Source organism: Peromyscus californicus, unplaced genomic scaffold (genome assembly GCF_007827085.1).
Source record: "Peromyscus californicus insignis strain IS unplaced genomic scaffold, ASM782708v3 Scaffold_11__1_contigs__length_118956290, whole genome shotgun sequence".
Classification (NCBI taxonomy): Eukaryota; Metazoa; Chordata; class Mammalia; order Rodentia; family Cricetidae; genus Peromyscus; species Peromyscus californicus.
The window spans coordinates 5,033,148-5,051,861 of record NW_026294402.1 but is presented as its reverse complement, the minus strand read 5'-3'; the positions used below and the strand labels follow the sequence as shown (position 1 = coordinate 5,051,861).

The 18,714-nt window shown below is 40.2% G+C and overlaps 1 protein-coding gene across 3 annotated transcripts in view; it reads left to right on the top strand.

Annotated features, from left to right (window-relative positions):
- Cep126 (centrosomal protein 126) overlaps window positions 1-18,714 on the top strand; it is a 51,898-nt gene that overhangs the window by 28,893 nt on the left and 4,291 nt on the right. For 2 of the 3 annotated variants that reach the window (XM_052751852.1, XM_052751868.1), the window contains 5 exons: window positions 180-378; window positions 1,679-3,797; window positions 10,348-10,460; window positions 13,377-13,461; window positions 17,913-18,119. In XM_052751852.1, the coding sequence (XP_052607812.1) occupies window positions 180-378; window positions 1,679-3,797; window positions 10,348-10,460; window positions 13,377-13,461; window positions 17,913-18,119 (2,723 nt within the window). The remainder of the gene's footprint in view (window positions 1-179; window positions 379-1,678; window positions 3,798-10,347; window positions 10,461-13,376; window positions 13,462-17,912; window positions 18,120-18,714) is intronic. The other variant, XM_052751861.1, reaches the window with a different exon arrangement.

The window sequence follows — 18,714 nt, the reverse complement described above, 5'->3', positions numbered from 1 at the left end:
CATTGCCTTAAAGTTCTCTTCTAATATATCTGTAGATTTCTCCAATATCCTTATATGTAATTATCTGGACACATGTGCACATAGTATACAGTTGTGTCATTTATATGCTTATAGAAATACGTTGATTTCAGCTAAATTAACTTATTACTGTACTAAATCTTTTCCTATCTGGTTCACAGAGCTATAGATTCTGCCTTGCCTTCAGCAGTGTCAAAAAATGATCACGAACATCAAAAATATCTTGTAAGCAGAATTAACTGCGATAAAGAAATGAAGGAAAACAACATAGCAAACCTAGCTACTAACAAAAACGTGTTCCAGCTCAAACTGGAGGAGACTCAGAAACTCCTAGAGAATCAACATTTAAGCAGTTTGCAAGTATGAACTATAACTCTATTACTGGTGTTTTAATTTGTAGTAAAATTCTGTCCTACTTCCCAGTGTTCTCCACACAGCTAAAAGGAGGCCATAAAAATACTGTGTATGAGTCAGTATAACTTCGTCACAGATGCTAATTTTTCTTCCTGATCTTCTTTTTGCATTTATTTTAAAAAATTTAGGCTGTATGAATGTTATTTTCTGACAAATATAAAAGCTGTTTGAAAGTATAAAATAATATAACTATTATTATTAGAGGTTATATTTTAAAAAGCAACCTAAATTTAGGATGCATATAGATGCTACTGAACCATCTCTCCAAGCCCTAAAGCCACTGGTTCTTGAACCTGTATCCACATGCTTCCATAGAAACCGTAAGATCAGTACAAGACTGCTGCATGGATCTCATGTGGAAATGAACCAGCGGGGTCCAGACATAGATTTTTGTCAGTATTTTGTTTGGACTCAGGATCTAATTTAGCCCAGGCTGGCCTCAAACTTAGTATGTAGCCAAGACTATCCTTGAACTTCTGATCCTCCCTGGCTTTCATATTTATTTTTATGAAACTTTTTGTCTCTTACATACAACCATAGTTGAAAACCTTTCTCTAGACCTTTATAAAAATGATATAATTCCTATCAATTGACAGTTCACATTAAGTTCACAGAACTTTATTTTCTTTTTTAAAAGTCTCTTAATTTTTGAGAATTTCATGCATGCGTATGATGTATTTTGCTCTAATCTTTCTATTTCCTCCCCTATTCCTGACCACCACTTTTTCTTCCCAACTTGATGTGCTTCGTTTTTAAACCCACTGAGTTCACTTGGTACTGCCTGTATGGGTGTGTGTGTAGAATTACCTATTGGACCACAGGTAGCCTCCCCAGGATCATGCACAGTCTCCACATGGTGCTAATGGTAACTGATGGCTGCTGCATCACACATCTGTCAACAGTCTCTTTTCAGTCCAATGAAGGTTTCAGGAAGAGAATATAATTTATAAACAAGTATTTTTCAGAATTAATTTAGTATTATGAAACCTTGAAGAAACGCCATACCCTAAATGGAATAGCAATTATTTCTAAGCTGTCATGGTAGCTAGAACAATTGAGCAGTTACTTTGGGAGTTGAAAGGAAAGGAAGTACATTTTTTAGGGTTTCCTGACTTTCTCTTTACCATGAGGTCTGCTGCAGGGGTGTAGCTTATACCTATACTGTTTATAGTCACATTATTTTATGTGTCAGTAACACTAGTGTGAGTCCACAGTGTAAAACACTGTTCTTTTTTTTTCCCCTCAGAAATTTTGTGATGAAGTTAATCAGATAACCAATTCTGAAACTCTCTCAAGTATAGACAGCCTTGAGGCTGGAGAGCATGAAGAAATATACATAACACTTAGTATGGCTCCTTCCACGTCGACCCAGCAGAACTCTGTTCCCCTCAAGTCAGCAAATCTTCAATCAGCTCGTTTAAACTGCTTTGATGAAGATAAACTGTCTTTCTCTAAAACTCAGCATATAAACAGTTGGCTTACAAACTTAGACACACGAAGTACTCAGCCTGTCACATCTTTTTCAGATATCTTAAGTAAATCTAACGTTCTACCCTCATGGGAATGTTTGAATAATAAAGAACAGAATCCACCTACTTTGAGCAGAACTGTGGACAGAGCCACAAGAGCTGCTACTGACTCCGTGCTCTTTGTCTGTAGTCCTTCCGTCGTTGCTCTAGATAGAAAAGGAGAAAATACCTCTGAAAGCAATACTGTGAGGACGAGTGATCCCGCTGATGGAGCACTCCACAGGCAGAGGCTGCCGGGGGCCGAGAGCCCAACATTTCAAGTCAATAGAGCCTGGACTACTCCAGAATCTCTAACGCAGGAAGCAGCTTCATCTTCCATCCAAGAGAGGCTCTCTGGGTTAACTCCGGACGGCAGGAGTGCTCCTCCCATTCCTGCTCCGTGTGTACCAGTTTTGTCACCTAACCCACCGTCGGGTGGGCCTTCGTCAGAGCACAGCACATGCATGAAAGAAATCCATCCCGTGCAGTGTTCTGATAAGGCAGAGGAAATGACAGATGTGAGATGTGAAAAGATAAACTATTTTAGCTGTAATAAAGAAAAGTTGTCTGTATTTTCAGACAATTTTCAGGCCACCTGTGCACCTCAAAATTCTAACCCAAAAGATAGAAAACAAAAAGCCAATGGGCCATCAGCACCACTGTGTAACATCACTCCTGACTGTGACTTGCCTACCCAGCACAGCAAGAAGCACAGCATCCAGGAACAAAATGGGGTGAGGCTGCTCAAGAGTATATTAAAGAAAGAATCCAGATACGATCATGATTCTCTCAAGGCACTAGTTATAAATCAGAGTTTTAAGTTTAGACATCAGAAGGCAGAAGCCATTAGAGATAGTATTGAGTTAACAAAACAGAGAGGGAAAGGTGCAGGAGCCCCAAAGACTGTTAAAAAGCTGCGGTGGCTAGATGAAAGTAATGCCACAGAGAAGTGTGCAGGTGACAGCCACCCAGTGAGGGACAGGGCAGGAGTGGCTCCACAGTGGCTACAGCACTGTCACACCAGCAGTGGCACCTGCAACCTCACAAACGTCCCTGATTGTACTGCACCTTCTGCTGGTGGAGGGAAGGCCAAAGCTGACTGTGGCTCTGAAAATGGGACTGATTTAGGAGGATATGAAATGGACTGTGTGCCTTTGAAATCTTCTGTACCTTCAGGCTATAGCCTTGCTAAGCAAGCATGGTCAGCCTTTGGAAGAGAAGAGAACAAAGCCCCTGCACATGCTGCTGATGCCAAGACTCAGAAGTCTAAGCCTCCAAGGGGAGCGAAGGTAATGAGAAGAACAGGGTCTGCAAAGGTCCAGACAGGCCTTGTTCATGTGAACAGAAAAGCCACTGTCAGCCAGCCACCGTCTTCAAGAAAAGCCAACACACTGGCCCAAACTCAGGGTAAACTAATTATACCTCATCCTCCACCTAAACCACCGACAAATATTAAAAGTGGTAAAAATATGCAAGTGTCTCCATGTCAGTTAGCCGTACCTGAACATTCTCAAAATGTCATGCTACAGAACTGTTTAAATTCATGTGTGCTTCCAACAGAGTACCATTTGAACCAGTGGACTCAAGAAAGTAATCTTTCTGATGCTTGTTCTGACCTACTCGCTGTGACCCCAGCTCTACCATCTCCTTACGCTTCAGAGAGCCAAACCTCAGCAAAAGTAAACTATTCAAATGGCATTCACACAGGTTTCCAGCAAGAAGGGACGGTATACTGTACCCAAAGAAGTCCTGTTTGTGAAGAGAGCTACCAGTTGTTCACTCATAGGAATACCGAAGAAGAATCGATTCTCCCATGGAGAAGAAGGAACAATGGGTGCCAAAATGAGAAGGCTTCTGGTGAGGATAGAATTTATACCTTCTTGTGGGAAAATATACAACTTTTCAGAGTCATGTGACATATTGTGTATGGTAATGTATACTATATAGGTAGTGAGTTATAGTTTAGCCTTATGAAGATAACTTAGCTCTCAATTCTATAACTTGCTCTAGTAGCTGAAGTTCTTCAGAGAATTGTAGATGTAACCAACCGTCTTATTAAATAAGAAACACAGAGCCGATTCAGAGAAGAAAGCCAAGAGGTCAGAGCTAAGAGCCTTACCCTTCCTGCTTCAGCCAAGAGAGCTCTCCGAAAGGGAGCTACTTCCTGTGTGTTTGTCTTTATAGTCTTTCTGTTCTGCCTTCTCATTGGTTGTAAACCCAAACACATGACCTCCTCGTCACTGCCTGTCTGTAGAGACTTCCAGGTCTTCTATGGTTGGGATTGAGATTAAAGGCGTGTGTCTCCAATGCTGGCTGTATCTTTTTACACACAGAGATCTACCTAGCTCTGTCTACCAAGTGCTGGGATTAAAGGCGTGCGCCACCACCGCCATGTTCTTGCTATGGCTCTAATAGCTCTGACCCCCGGGCAACTTTATTTATTAACATACAATTAAAATCACATTTCAGTACAAATGAAATACCACCATAGAGAATTACCTAACCTGCACTCGGTAAAAGTTGGAAACTGTTGCTAGCTCTGTTTTTTCTATCGCCTCCCTGATGTTTAAAAAGAGAAGACAATGAGTAACATCTGATCCTTATCCCGTGTGGTTCCGTCATTGCTGTTGTCACATGAGCACCATGGGGAAAAGCCTTGTTTATTTAAATAGATAAATGTCACGACTTAGTTGTTTGTTTTGTTTTGTTTTGTTTGACATAGAGTATAGCTCTGGCTGGCCTAGAACTCACTATGTAGACCAACTAGCCTCACGTCCATTGATGTCCTCCTGCCTCTGATTCCCAAGTGCTGGCATTAAAGGCACGTGTCACCATATCTGGCTTATTTTAAAATTCTTACATGAATTTCTTATATGCTGTCAAGGTGCCAGGTAAAGATGCTTTCAGCCAAACTTGACAACCTGAATTCAATCCTGAAACTCGCATGGTGGCTGGAGAGAACTGACCCCTTTTAGGTGACCTCCAGACTCCACATAGGTGCACACACACGCTCATAAATAGGGCAAAATGCCTGCCGTTTACAGAGAGAAGTGTTTAAATATGTGCGCAGCCCTCCATCCTTTCCAGGACACTGCAGTTCTGCTTCTGCCAGCCTTGTGTTTATGTTTTCATGTAGGAAAAGAGTAGACACCATTGTTTTGAACAGTTTTGAGATTCCCTTCTCCGCTGAATACCATTGGCCCTGTCATTCACTGCTTGTGAAGCCACTTCCCTCCTTTAAGGAAATGGACTAGAAGCCATAAAACTTCCTGCCAGTGGCAATCCGTTCCCTACTGAAAAAGAGCAAGGACTGTTGATAGAGGGAGGGGAGCAGTACAGTAATAACAAGTAATAATGTGCTTAGAGAGTTTTCAAATTCATACTCAGTGTTCTCTTTGATTATTAGACCATGCACTTTTAAAGAGCAGGGATTTTCTGTGTACTACGTCACTGTGCTCCCACTCCCAACAGGGCCTGACACTTGACAACCCGACTCTCCATCGTTTTTTTTGAGACTTGGGAGATTTGTTTTGTTTTGTCTTGTTTTGTTTTGGAGGCAGAATCTCACTGTAGCACTGACTGGCCTGGAGCTCAGTAAGTAGACCATGCTGTCCTTGAACTCACACAGATCTACCTGCTTCTGCCTCATGAGTGCCAGGATTTAAAGGTATATAAAACCACACCTGACTTAATTTTTTAATTATTTTTTATTTATTTGTCAGTTGGTCTATGTATATCTATGCCACATGTGTGGGGGTACCTATGGAGGCCAAAAGAGGGTATCAGATTCTTTTTAGTCACCTACCATAAGTGCCAGCAAACTCACGTCCTCTGTAGTGACAACAAAGGCTCTTAATAAATGAGCTATCTCTCCAGCCCCGAGACTTTTCATGAATTGGATGGATACAAACTATATAAGCAGATGGACAATTGAATGCAAAGAATGTAGCCTAAATCTCTTGACTACTTCTCTACAAAAATCTAAGTTTTAAGAAGGTTAGAGAACTGAGGTTTTTAAAGAATGAAGAGAAACTAAGGGAAGAAAAATCTTGAGAAAAATAAGTAAATGATTTTGAATGGAAGTTATAAAGCAAGAGAAATAATATACCTTGAAACACATGTTATATGAGACCATATTCTAAAACACAGACTAATTCTTTACGGTGAAATAATTATGCTTATCCTCATCTGAAAATGAACAAAAATGTATAATGAATAAGCCCACTTAGAAGGGGTTCAAATAAAGGTCAAATTAAACCTCTGGGGAAAGGGATGTCAACCCAAAGAAACTTGATGGGAAGAGACATTGCCAGAGAAGGTGGTGTTGCCTGCTGCTGATAAACACAGCATGCTTTCCTCCAAGGACGGGACAGGACTCCATACTAAATCCGGAACTGAGTGGGAATAGGCAGTGGAAACAAAGTTAGAACAATAATGGAAACCTTTTAGAATTTCAAAGGGACAGACCTAGATATTTTAATAATGACATCTTTTAAGTAACATTAAAAACATAAGCCTATGAGAAAAATTGAATGTAAAGATTTTAATAGGCTATAGAGAAGACTAAAAACACCATGAAGTGAATGAAAGAAGACCTGGGTGGAGAAGAAGGTGTGTACATGTTGAGGCCATGAAGTTCCAACAGACTCTATGAATATTGCCAGACTCTATCTAATATTTAAATTATTAAATGTATAGACCAAGAATAGCTGAGACAATCTCAAGAACAAAGTTGAAAACTTCATTTCTAAAGCAGACAGTGGTGGCACATACCTTTAATCCCAGTACTCAGGAGGCAGAGGCAGGTGGATCTCTGTGAATCCAAGGCCAGCCTGGACAACCAGGGGTACACAAAGAAACCCTGTCTTGGAACTTTCATTTCTACATAGTCTATCTAAATCTACAACACTTAGCACAGTGTGGCATCTACAGAATGATAATAGAATACAGGCCCACATAATTAATTGCTTGATTTTAAACAAAGGTAACAATGCATAGTTGGGTAACTATATATCATCAGTAAAAGTGACCTTTCCTTCACTCATATACAAAAATCAGTTCCATATAAATTGTGATTTAAATATGAAAAATAAAAAAGCTCTAGAAGTAATATCATTTTAGAATAATCAGATTTCTTATACTCTATGTAAAATATAAACTATTAAGAATGGTACTTATACAACAAAATGGGAGTTTTTTCCATACAAGAAAATTAACAGGTTAAAATGACACACCACTGAAGGGGAAAAGATATTTGTAATGCTCTGTACTAATCAAGACTCATAGGCAGAATGAGTCATCAATTATACCCTGAGGGCTAAGCCAGAGATGCAGTACCGAGTAAAGAGGTCTATTGCAAAGCATTGATTTAAATTAATATGGGACTCAGCTAGGCAAATCTAATATTTGTAGGACAAGTTATAAAGAACAGGCTAATAGACTGCAAAAAGGGCTAACACCAGTATCCACAGAGATTGAATCAAATCCCACCATGATTATCTAGAGTGTCTCCCTCAAAAAAAAAAAAAAACTGCATGAACAAAATAATGTCACAGAATATTGATGTTTAATCGAACAACTGCAGACTACAGGTAACAATCAAAAGGATCCTCACGGGGCTAGGAAGATAGCACATTCACTAAGGAGCTTGACTTGCAAACATGAGACCTGAGTTCAGTCCCCAGAACTCATGGTAATAAAAATAGAGGACCTTATAAAGGACCCAGCACCCACATAGTCGTTCACAACCACCTGGAACTCAAGTCGCAGGGGATTCAGTGTCTTCTTCTGACCTCCAAGTACACAAGTGGTACATGTAAGTGTTACAACTCTGAGGGAGAAAGGTATCCTGACTGCTCAGGGAGTCAGGCTATACTTTGAGCTGCTAGGACAGCTCTGGTGGCTGGAGCTGCATTGGGACAGCTCTGCTCTGGAGGGAAAGGTATCCTGACTGCTCGGGAGTCAGGCTATACCTGGTGTTGTGGGGCATAGTCTCCTTACAGGATATAGCAATCCTGCTCCTCTCCTGAAGAGCCGCTACAGCTGAGCTTTGCTCAGCCCCCACTTAAGGGGGCTTCCTGGCACAGCTCTGCTTCTTCTCCAGGCCAAGATGTTGCTTCTTTTGCTTCACTCTGCTAAAGGAGAAACCCCTGCAGAAATGTAGCAATCGCCTCTTGCTCTGGTGAAAAGTTGTTACTTTTTCTGCTCCACCTTGCTCAGTCCCCTAAGGGACATCTTAGCAAGGTTCTTCTCTTCAACTCCGCCTTGCTCAGTCCCCTAAGGGAACGTCTCTCCAAGGTTTTTTCTGCTCAGTCCCCTCAGGGACGTCTTAAGGTTCTTCTCTGCACCAGCAAATGAAGATCTTCACACCCAAGACTCTTTTGAGAAAGAGTTTTTTTTTTTTTTTTTGGTTTTTCGAGACAGGGTTTCTCTGTGCAGCTTTGCGCCTTTCCTGGATCTCGCTCTCTAGACCAGGCTGGCCTCGAACTCACAAAGATCCGCCTGCCTCTGCCTCCCAAGTGCTGGGATTAAAGGCGTGCGCCACCACCGCCCGGCTTGAGAAAGAGTTTTATTTGGGAAGGAGGAGTCCAGCAGAGTGGCTGCCTCTATCGGGGTGGGAAAGAACAACTGCTGAACAGGCAGGGTGGTTTATATAGGGTTTCTTAGGGGCGGGGTTTCTTCAGGGAGAAGATTTTCTATTCATGGATTGGTTAGTTTCCTGCCCAGGGATTGATTAGTTTCATTGTTCAGGGGCAGAGATGACTCTGATTTCAGGGCCAAACTGTGTTACTTTCACTGGCCTTTTTTGGGTTTTTTTTGGCTCTAATTCTACGGCCAAGGTATATTTCTTTCACTGGCTCTGATTCTAGGGACAAAGAGTGTTTCTTTGGCGCTGGTTTCAGAGTCAAGGCATGTTTCTTTGGTTCTGGGTTCAGGGATAAAGTGTTTCTTTCACTGGCTCGGGTTCCAGATCCAGGCTGTGTTTCTTTCACTGGTTCTGGGCTGCAGGGTCAGGGTGGTTTCTTTAGCTGACCCCTTTTCCCTACAGTCACTCACTAGAAAATAAACTAAGTAAATCTAATTTTAAAATGTTTAATGCAATGAGTGTGATATCATATGCTTTTAATCCTTATGGAGGTGTCCTCTGACCTCTACACACATGTACACATGTGTGTGCACACTACCACACACATTTGCACCCTCCTATATATGAACAGGCACATATACATACAAAATCACAAAGCAAAATACTAGAATAAGCTTTTCATAAATAAAAGCCATCGAATGGACAATAATCATGCAAATGTACTTTTAGATACAACTACATACATCAGAGTAGCTAAAATTAAACACATTACCATTGATCAGTAAAGTTTTGTATGAACTAAAAATTCTCATCTACAAAAATTTAGAGCATATTTAGATTCTATGACCCAGCAATTCTAGACCAACAAATTACATATGTATATTTACATACATAAACATCACAATATATTTCAAATAATTGTAAATATTTGATTTTGACCTATATAACATGCTTTTGCTCTAATGTGATTATGTTTCAATGCATAGTTTTCAACCATCTTACCAATTATGAGGACTTTGGTATGATATCATTACCTCACATTTCACAGAAAAACATACCTTTAAGGTAGGATTTACTCTTCTAATTTTTTTGTAATTTCTAAGTTTATGAAACTAAGTCTGAAGTGGACACTGTGGCAGTGCAGTGCCGTGACTGGTGAGGAGACTATACAGGAATGAGGGTGTGTCCACTCTGCCTTGCTCTTACTCACCTGTTCTTCAATTATTTGTATCATCTTTGGGGACTGACATTGTTAGAATGAGGTCTTAGTTAAGTGGCCATACAAAAGGCATAGGAAGGTTATGTGAGGAGCACCCATGTATGCAGAGCTTACCCTAAATGCTAGAACATCACATCTGAGAACTTGCTCAGATACTAGCATAAATCCACTTCCCTGGGCACACTAGGATACTGCGAAAAGACGCAGAGTGCAGATGAATGGTGGTACCATTGCCAGCCTCTTGTCCTGGAGATTTCTTTCAGGATAGTTGAATTTACTATAGAGTATATTACCCCTCTAACAAATAATGGTGCCATTTCTAATTTTTTGATAATGTAAATTGGAATCCTACTATGCTCTTCCTGTACACCAGTAATATGTCTTGTGTGTCTTCTTGGTATTCCCCATATTCTGTTCCATAGCAGAAACTGTGTTGAATGCATCCTTGAAAATGTACCATGTATAGAACTTAATAGAGGTCTGCTGGCCAAATAGAGGAAATATATAGAACTTTCTGAACTGTTTGACAGTAGCTTGAAATTTTGAATGGATACATTTTACCTACTCAACTTTCACAATTGTTTATATTGACATTTGTTAAGATTCTACTGTTACAAGAAGAAAGCAAGTTGTTGAAAATAAGTGGAGAAACTTACTAGAGCAGAAAAGAAAAATCTCTGGATCTGTAGGAATGAAATACACTGAGCCAATGATGGTAAGTATTGTCTTAGCAACACCCTCTTTTAGTAGTAGAAAGCTGTCTGAAAGACAAATGCTTTTGTTATAAGCTGTACCTCAACATCAGTGTGAATATAGCCAAAGCCATCCATGATACAGTGCTGGAATCTTTTACTAGTAGCTTATTGTACTTGTTTGCTATATTTGAATGAGTCCATGTGACTAGTGAAGGCTTTCAACTATCTTTAAGCAATTATTGCTGGAGCTAGAGAGATGTTAAGAGCACTGACTGCTCTTCCAGAAGACCCGGGTTCAATTCCAAGTGCCCACATAGTGGTTCACAACCATCTGTAACTCCAGTCTCAGGAGATCCAGAGCCGCCTTCTGGCCTATAAGGGCACCAGGCATACAAGTGGTACACACACATACATTTAGGCAAAACACCCACATATGTAATGTGGGATTTTTTTTCTAAGTTGGAAAAAGTATTTTTTAACTTATTATTTATAGCTAATTCTGTAGAAAGGTCATTTGTAACAAAATTCCCCAAAGTTATTTAAATCTGCAATAAATGGGCAGGATGAAAGAAGGGGAGTGAAGACAGGATGGATGTTGTTAATGTTGTGTATTGTACAGTATTTTTTAAAAAGACATTTTTCATCTAGGGACTTTTTATAAGAGACTTGGAATTATATAATGGTTTTGTCTTTAAGAACAGTCCACCAAAACCTAATATGGCTTTTGCAATAGAGATCTTGAGTAAAAGCCAAAGGACAGTAACAATTTTAAATGATGTGGAGATTATATGAGGGCTGAATAAGTATAGTCTAATATGACACTTTAGAGGGATTGATTTTAGAATATTGACAAAGTGAGATGAGTAAGTAAAAAGCATTTACTTGGAGTTTCCACTGTAAGTATCACTTATAGAACTGGATTAGGATGCCCTGTAAAGAATGTACATTTTGAGGGAGAAGTTGAGAGTCTAACCATTCATATAGGAAGTATTTCACACACTTCTTCCCAACTCTGGAAATCAAACCCAGAGCTTCTTACATGCAAAGTAAACACTGAGCCACACCCACATCCCAAGAAGCATTAATTTTTATAAGTATAAGGTTATTAATATAGATAATAACCATGATCTAATCTTACCAGCAAAGTAAGCCATTTAGTTTATGTTTGTAAAGTTATGGTCTCATTATCAGTATATTATTAAAGCTTAGTAATAAACATGAAATTATCGTCCAGATTACAAATGTAGTAATAACTAGTAAGTTCCTCTTTGAATTTCCATATTATTCCCACCAATCATGTCAAAATCTATGAAGGGAATTCATTATCTTTTATTAAACTTGTATTAAGCTATATCAGATTTGCGAGGTGTATTGCACACCTTTAATCCCAGCACTTGGGAGGCAGAGGTAAGTGGATCTCTATGAGTTCCAGGCTAGCCAGAGCTACATAGTGAGACCCTGCCCCCCACCAAAAAAGAAAAGAAAAAGATAATCTCAAATTTAGAAGTAACATGTTGTTACAACCACAAAGAATGAACAGATTTCCTATGCCCGTGCTTAGAGACTCTCGGTTGTTTTTACTGTTCTGGGTGCTCTGAGATTCCTTCTTGCTTTTTCCCTTTTTACTACTGTCTTTCAAGTTTTCTTTTCCTCCATTCTAGAAAGCTTTGCTTCATCTTTCACAGGTCTTTCACTTGCACATCTCCTTAGACACCTCACAAGATCTTGCTACTCTTAGACGACATGTGTGTTCTGGATCAAAATCAAATTTTAAAATTGAAAATTGTTATATTATTTTGTTTGGTTTTGTTCTTTATTCTTGGGGCTGATGAAGCATTCAGTTGCTACAGTAGTGACCCTTGTCACCATGTCTTAGGAAATGTGTTTTATCATGCCATCTTATGCCCAACTCTATGTGCAAAGAATATAAAACAGATAGATGAAAAGTGAAAAGTCACACTTGACGTTTTACAGCAGATTTTCAGTCCAAGATGTGTCAAGTGTAAAATGGACTCGAGCAAGGCTCGGGGAGGCAGTGTGCCATTGGTGGGGAGTGTTTTGCAGGGCAGGGCCCGAGTCAGTTACTCTTCAGAGCAGCTGATAGTGCTAAGTGTGAGTCCCCACCAGGCTGTAGCTCTACCAGGCTGTGTTCAGGAGAGGAGGTGGTTCCCGTCAGGTAGTGTGGAATGGCACTCTTTCTGATGACACCTTCCGATCCCTGCTGCTTCTGCTTGGAAGAGGAGGTGGTTCGGGAGAGGAGGTGGTTCCCGTCAGGTAGTGTGGAATGGCACTCTTTCTGATGACACCTTCCGATCCCTGCTGCTTCTGCTTGGGGCTTGTAGAGACTTCCTGTCCCCAACACCAGCCACACTCAGAATGGGGCTAGTAGTGACTCGTGCTTGCAAAGCCGTCTAAGTGTAAAGTGTGACGGGATTTTTAACAGTTCTTTATTCCAAACAGTTGCTTGCCACCCAGCATACTTTGCTCTTCTTGCTATCCAAGAGAACACCGCAACCTGAAATTTTGTATTAGACATAAGACATTTTTAAATATTTATCCACCCATGAAAGGCTTTATTCCAGTAGGTCTTGATTTCTGCTCCAAAACAGAAGAGACAGGCAAGTTATACAAAGAGTGACAACTAAAAATGCAGGCAACAGTTAAAGGTTCTTTAAAGACCATGACCAGGGCTGGAGAGATGGCTCAGAGGTTAAGAACACTGCTTGCTCTTCCAAAGGTCCTGAGTTCAATTCCCAGCAACCACATGGTGGCTCACAACCATCTGTAATGAGATCTGGTGCCCTCTTCTGGCCTGCAGGGATATGTGCAGACAGAACACTGTATACATAATAAAATCTTTAAAAAAAAGAAAAGACCGTGACCATATCATGAATTTTAAATGTGGAATTATGTTCTCATTTAACCTATTTTTATAGCATTTTGGACAAAGTGTCCCACTAAGTGCAAGTGAGCCAATACAAGCTACAAGAGATCCCAAGACTGAAGAAGGTACGTTTTACTGTAAGTTTCTTTTTTTTCTTTTATTGTAAATGGATTTTTATTTCACATAGTATATCCTAATTACAGTTCCTCTCCCTCTCCTCCTCCCAGTTCCTCCCCACTTCCTCTCCCATCTGAATCTATCTACTTTCTGTCTCTCATTAGAAAATGAACAGAGTCTAAGGGATAATAATAAAATAAAATGTAACAAAATACAATATAGTAAGATAAAACAAAAACTAACACATTGGAATAGGTCAAAACAAACAGAAGGGAAAAGCCCAAGAGAAGGCACAACAAATAGAGACCTTCTCATTTGCAAACTCAGGAACCCCAAAAAACACTGGAAGCCATAATGTATAGGCAAAAGACCTGTAGGTTAAAATGAGATATATAGAGATATATCTATATCTATTAAAAATAATAAGATAATTTTGAAAATATCAGAAGTCCTGCCACAATATTGTAAGACAAGGAATCTCCAAAGGTATCATTGAGTTTATTTGTTGTTAGCCATCTACAGCTAGCCTACCCTTAAGAGTAGTTTGTTTCCACCAGACTGTAGTGGCACACACCTTTAATCCCAGCACTCTGGAGGTAGAGGGAGGCAGATTTCTGAGTTTGAAGCCAGCCTGGTCTCTAGAGTGAGTTCCCATCTGCTGCAGGAGGAAGCTTCTGTGATGGTTGAGCAAGACACAGATCTGTGACTATAGCAAAATGTCATTGGGAGTCATCCCATTGCTACAGTTTTGTCTTGTTTTAGAACAGTAGTATTAGGTTTTACTGTGGGTCCCTGGGTAATCTAGTCTCAGGTTCTTGGTCACCCAAGCAGTGGGCAATTAGCTTAAGTCAGATCAGATATTGCTTGGTTACTCCAACAAGCTTTGTGCCACCATTGCACTAGCATTTCTTGCATGCAGGACAGTATTGTAGATCAAAGGGTTTGTAGCTGGGTTGGTGTTCACATTTCTCCTCTGGTGGTCTGCATAGCACCTTCCTGTACCAAAGACACTAGCACTAGGTGAGAACTCCAGGTAGGCACCGCTTGAATTTCTCCACGTCCAGTGAGTCCTGTGGGTTTTGTCTTCATCAATGAGGCCTTGTATCAGTTTGTAGAGAGCAACCAATAGTCTTGCCAATAGCCTGGATTGTTTGGGGGTTCCCAAGGGACCTTTGGACAACATCTCAATTTAGATAAAACCCAGTGCTGAGAGGGCTGGGAAGCCAGAGCAGAGCCATCACAGATTGATTTCTAACAGCCCTGCCAGGGACCAGGCCTTAGTTTCAGTTTACTGGAACTAGCTGGAGCTGAGCAAGCAGTTCTTGGAAAGACCACTACTCAGGGGCAACCAGTCAGCTGGTGTCCCACAGCTAAAGAAAGCTCTCCCTGCCCTGCTGCTGGAAAGTGCCTAACCACTAGAGCCTCCTACCCATCCTGTGAACTTTTTGTTGAAACCCACCAATCAGCCCCCAGACTAATCTCTCATCCTGAAATTCCCCTCACCCTGCTTAAAAGGAGCCTGTGAGCTTTTCTCGGGGTCGCCTTTTGCCACCCCAATATGTTGGCAATCTTTAATAAATGCTCTTATTGATTGCATACATGACTGGTGGTCTTTTATGGAACTTCTTGCAGACCCTAACAATACCAAGATGGTATTGGCAACAAAAGATACCCAGTTGGGGCTCTGTCTGCCCCAGTGTTTGGTGATTTCATTTAGATCACCTTTATATATATTTATATTTTAAAAAGCTACTACTGTACTAGATTTCCATACTACCCCTCAAATGGCCCTTAATTTTTGCTGTCTCCCTAAATATTCCTTCCATCACCTCCCTACTCCCTCCCTCTCTCCACTTGATTCTCCCATTCCAGTCCACCCCCATCTATCTATAGCTATCTATTCTATTTCCCCTTCTTAGGGAGATCTACCCCTGCCCCCAGTCAGTTCCTTACTCTATGCCTAACATCTGTGGTTATAGTTTGGTTATCATTGACTAAACATCTAATATCTACATATAAGCAAATATATACTATATTTTTCTTTCTGGATCTGGGTTACCTCATTCAAGATGATATTTTTCTAGTTCCTCCATTTACCTGCAGCTTTCATCATTTAATTTTTTAATGGATGAGTAATATTCCATTGTGTAAATATACCACATTTTCTTTATCCATTCATCTGTTATGGGACATCTAGGTTGTTTCCATGTTCTGGCTCTTATGAATTTAATAGCAATGAAAATAGTTGAGCCAAGTGTCTCTGAAGGAGGATGAAACATCCTTTGGGTATGTGCCCAAGAATGGTATAGCTGAATCTTGAGGTGGAAAGATTGCCAGCTTCCTGAGGAACCACCACATTGATTTCCATTGTGCTATACAACTTTGCATTCCAACCAGCAATGTATGAATGTTCCCTTTATTCCACATCCTCACCAGCATGAGGCTGTCACTTAAATTATTGATCTTAGCCATTTGACAGGTGTAAGAAAAAAATCTCAAAGTAGTTTTGATTTGTATTTACCTGATGACTAAGGATGCTGGACATCTCTTTAAGTGTTTCTCAGCCATTTGAGTTTCTTATTTTGAGAATTCTCTGTTTAAATCTGTACCCCATTTTTTCATTGAGCTATTTGTTTTCTTGATATCTTAGGGTTTTTTTTTTGGTTCTCTATATATTTTGGATATTAGCCCTCTATCAGATGTGTAGTTGGTAGAAATCTTTTCTCATTCTGTAGGCTGATGCTTTGTCCAAATTATGTTGTCCTTTGCCTTACAGAAGTCTGTCCTTGATGTTAACATGTGCTTCCAACATCTTGGAAGTAACAGAAGGATGTATCCTGTCTTCGCATGCATTCTGTTAGCCTGTGTCTTTTCATTAGAGAGTTGAGACTATTGATATTGAGAGATATCGATGACCAAATGATTGTTGACTCCTGTTATTTTGTTGGTGTTGGTGGTATGCATGTTTTTGTTTGTTTTTTTGTTTTTTGTTTGGTGTGTGTGTGTGTGTGTGTGTGTGTGTGTGTGTGTGTGTGTGTGTGTACCTTCTTTATACTTTTCTGGCTTGGGGTTATTTCCTCTGTTTTCTTGGATATAGTTAACCACGTTAGGTTGGAGTTTACCTTCTGGCACCTTCTGTAGGGCTGGATTCATAGGTAGATATTGATTAAAATTGGTATTGTTTCTCCATCTATAGTACTTGTGTGACTTAGACCTGAACTCTCCTTACGAAGGCATATTCAGTTCATTCCCAGTTTGTTGTTACTGTTTTTGAATAATAATGTACTAATTAAACATCTTTCTATAGCAAACTATCTCCTGAAGTGTTTCTATGTAGCTCTGGCATCCTGGAACTCACAATGTAGACCAAGATGGCCTCAAACTCATAGAGATCTGCCTGCCTTTGACTCCCAAGTGCTGGGATTAAAGGTGTGTGCCAATATTTTCTTAACTGGGGGTGGGAAAATGCCAGATTTAGAGAATCCTGAAAATTAAAATGCACGCTGAGCTGGAGAGATGGCTCAGGGATTAGGAATCCTGGCTGCTCTTTCAGAGGACCCAGGTTCAATTACCAGCACTCATATGGAGACTCACCATTAGCTGTAACTTGGAAGGAAGAAAATCTCACGGGGTCCCACCCCCTAAACAAAAAACAGGTAACTAAGAAATGCTGAGGGGGAAAAATTAGTCTTCCCTGGGGATGAGCCCCTAATTGGCTATCCAGAACCAAGTGGTCAGCCCTGAAATAAATATATATATATATATATATATATATATATATATATATATGCAACACTAAATTAATTACCAGGTGGTGTGTGTGTATGTGTGTGTGTGTGTGTGTGTGTGTGTGTGTGTGTGTGTGTGTGTGTAAAACAATAAAAAAAAGAACTCGGGAGTCAGAGGCAGGCAAATCTCTGAATTCGAGGCTAGCCTGGTCTACAGAGCAAGTTCCAGGACAGCCAGGGCTACACAGAGAAACCTTGTCTTGAAAACCCACCCAAAAACAAAACAAAAACAAAAAGAGGCCCTGAATGGGGGGTAGGGGAGTATGGGATGGACTGGGGAAAGAAAGAGAAGGAGGAAAATGATATAATTATGTTTTAATCTAAAAATAATTTTTAACCCCCCCAAAAAAACTTAAGAAAATTTTAAATAGCCAGGATGTGGTGGTGCAGGCCTTTAATCTCAGCACTTGGGAAGCAGAGGCAGGCAGATCTCTGAGTTCAAGGCCAGCCTGGTCTACAGAGTGAGTTCCAGGGCAGCCAGGGCTACACAGAGAAACCCTGTCTCAAAAAAACCCAAAGAATGTAAAAAGAAAAAAGTAAATGAAACAATACAATATACAGTAACAGAATGTTTGCTGACTTGTGTTTGTGACTTGAGTACACACAGACATAATTTCAGTAAGTCAATATTAGGGCTGACCCCAAGGACAAACGTGACCAAAGAGTCAATGTCGCTTCTGCAGTTTCAGGTACTTCTGAGTGCTTGGTGGCAGAAAACCTTGTGAATTCTTCAATGCCTGAGGATGAAACTCTGACTGCCATAAACAGCAGGCAGCCACAGAAACCACATCTATCCTTGAGTAAGACCCAGCCACCCAGCGTCTGTGCCATGTCGGCTGAAGAGCAGAAGGTCTTGCAGTCCCTCCATCATCTCAATGAGAGGCTGTACTGTAAGTGTGGGAGCGCAGCTTCTGTAAGAAAGGAACACATGTTCTTAAGCTTACGTTAAATCTTTATTTCATTTAAAACTTTGAAGTAAAAATACAAAATATGTCTAGGTTATCACCTTAATAAATCATTTAAAAATTGAGAATATTGTTAATATTTCAGATTAATGCAGATATCATTTTTAATGATGCCAATTTATATACTATTGTGTTTTAGAAATATATGAACATAAGCTGGACGTGGTGGTGCACGCCTCTAATCCCAGCACTCAGGAGGCAGATCTCTGTGAGTTCCAGGCCAGCCTGGTCTACAGAGTGAGTTTCAGAACAGCCAGAGCTACACAGAGAAACCCTGTCTCAAAAAAACCAAAAGAATGTAAAAAGAAAAAGAAATATATGAACATATTACTTGTGTTTTAACAATAAATAGACTAGGTATCTATACTGACCATCATGAAAATAACTTTATCAAGTATTTTTAAAACCTCAACTTTGGATACACACACAGAGAGTGCTCAAAGCTAAGTGCATGCGGGCATGAAGCAATGCCTGTAATAGCAACGCATGAGTGCCTGCAGCAGGAGCAGCAGTGCAGGCT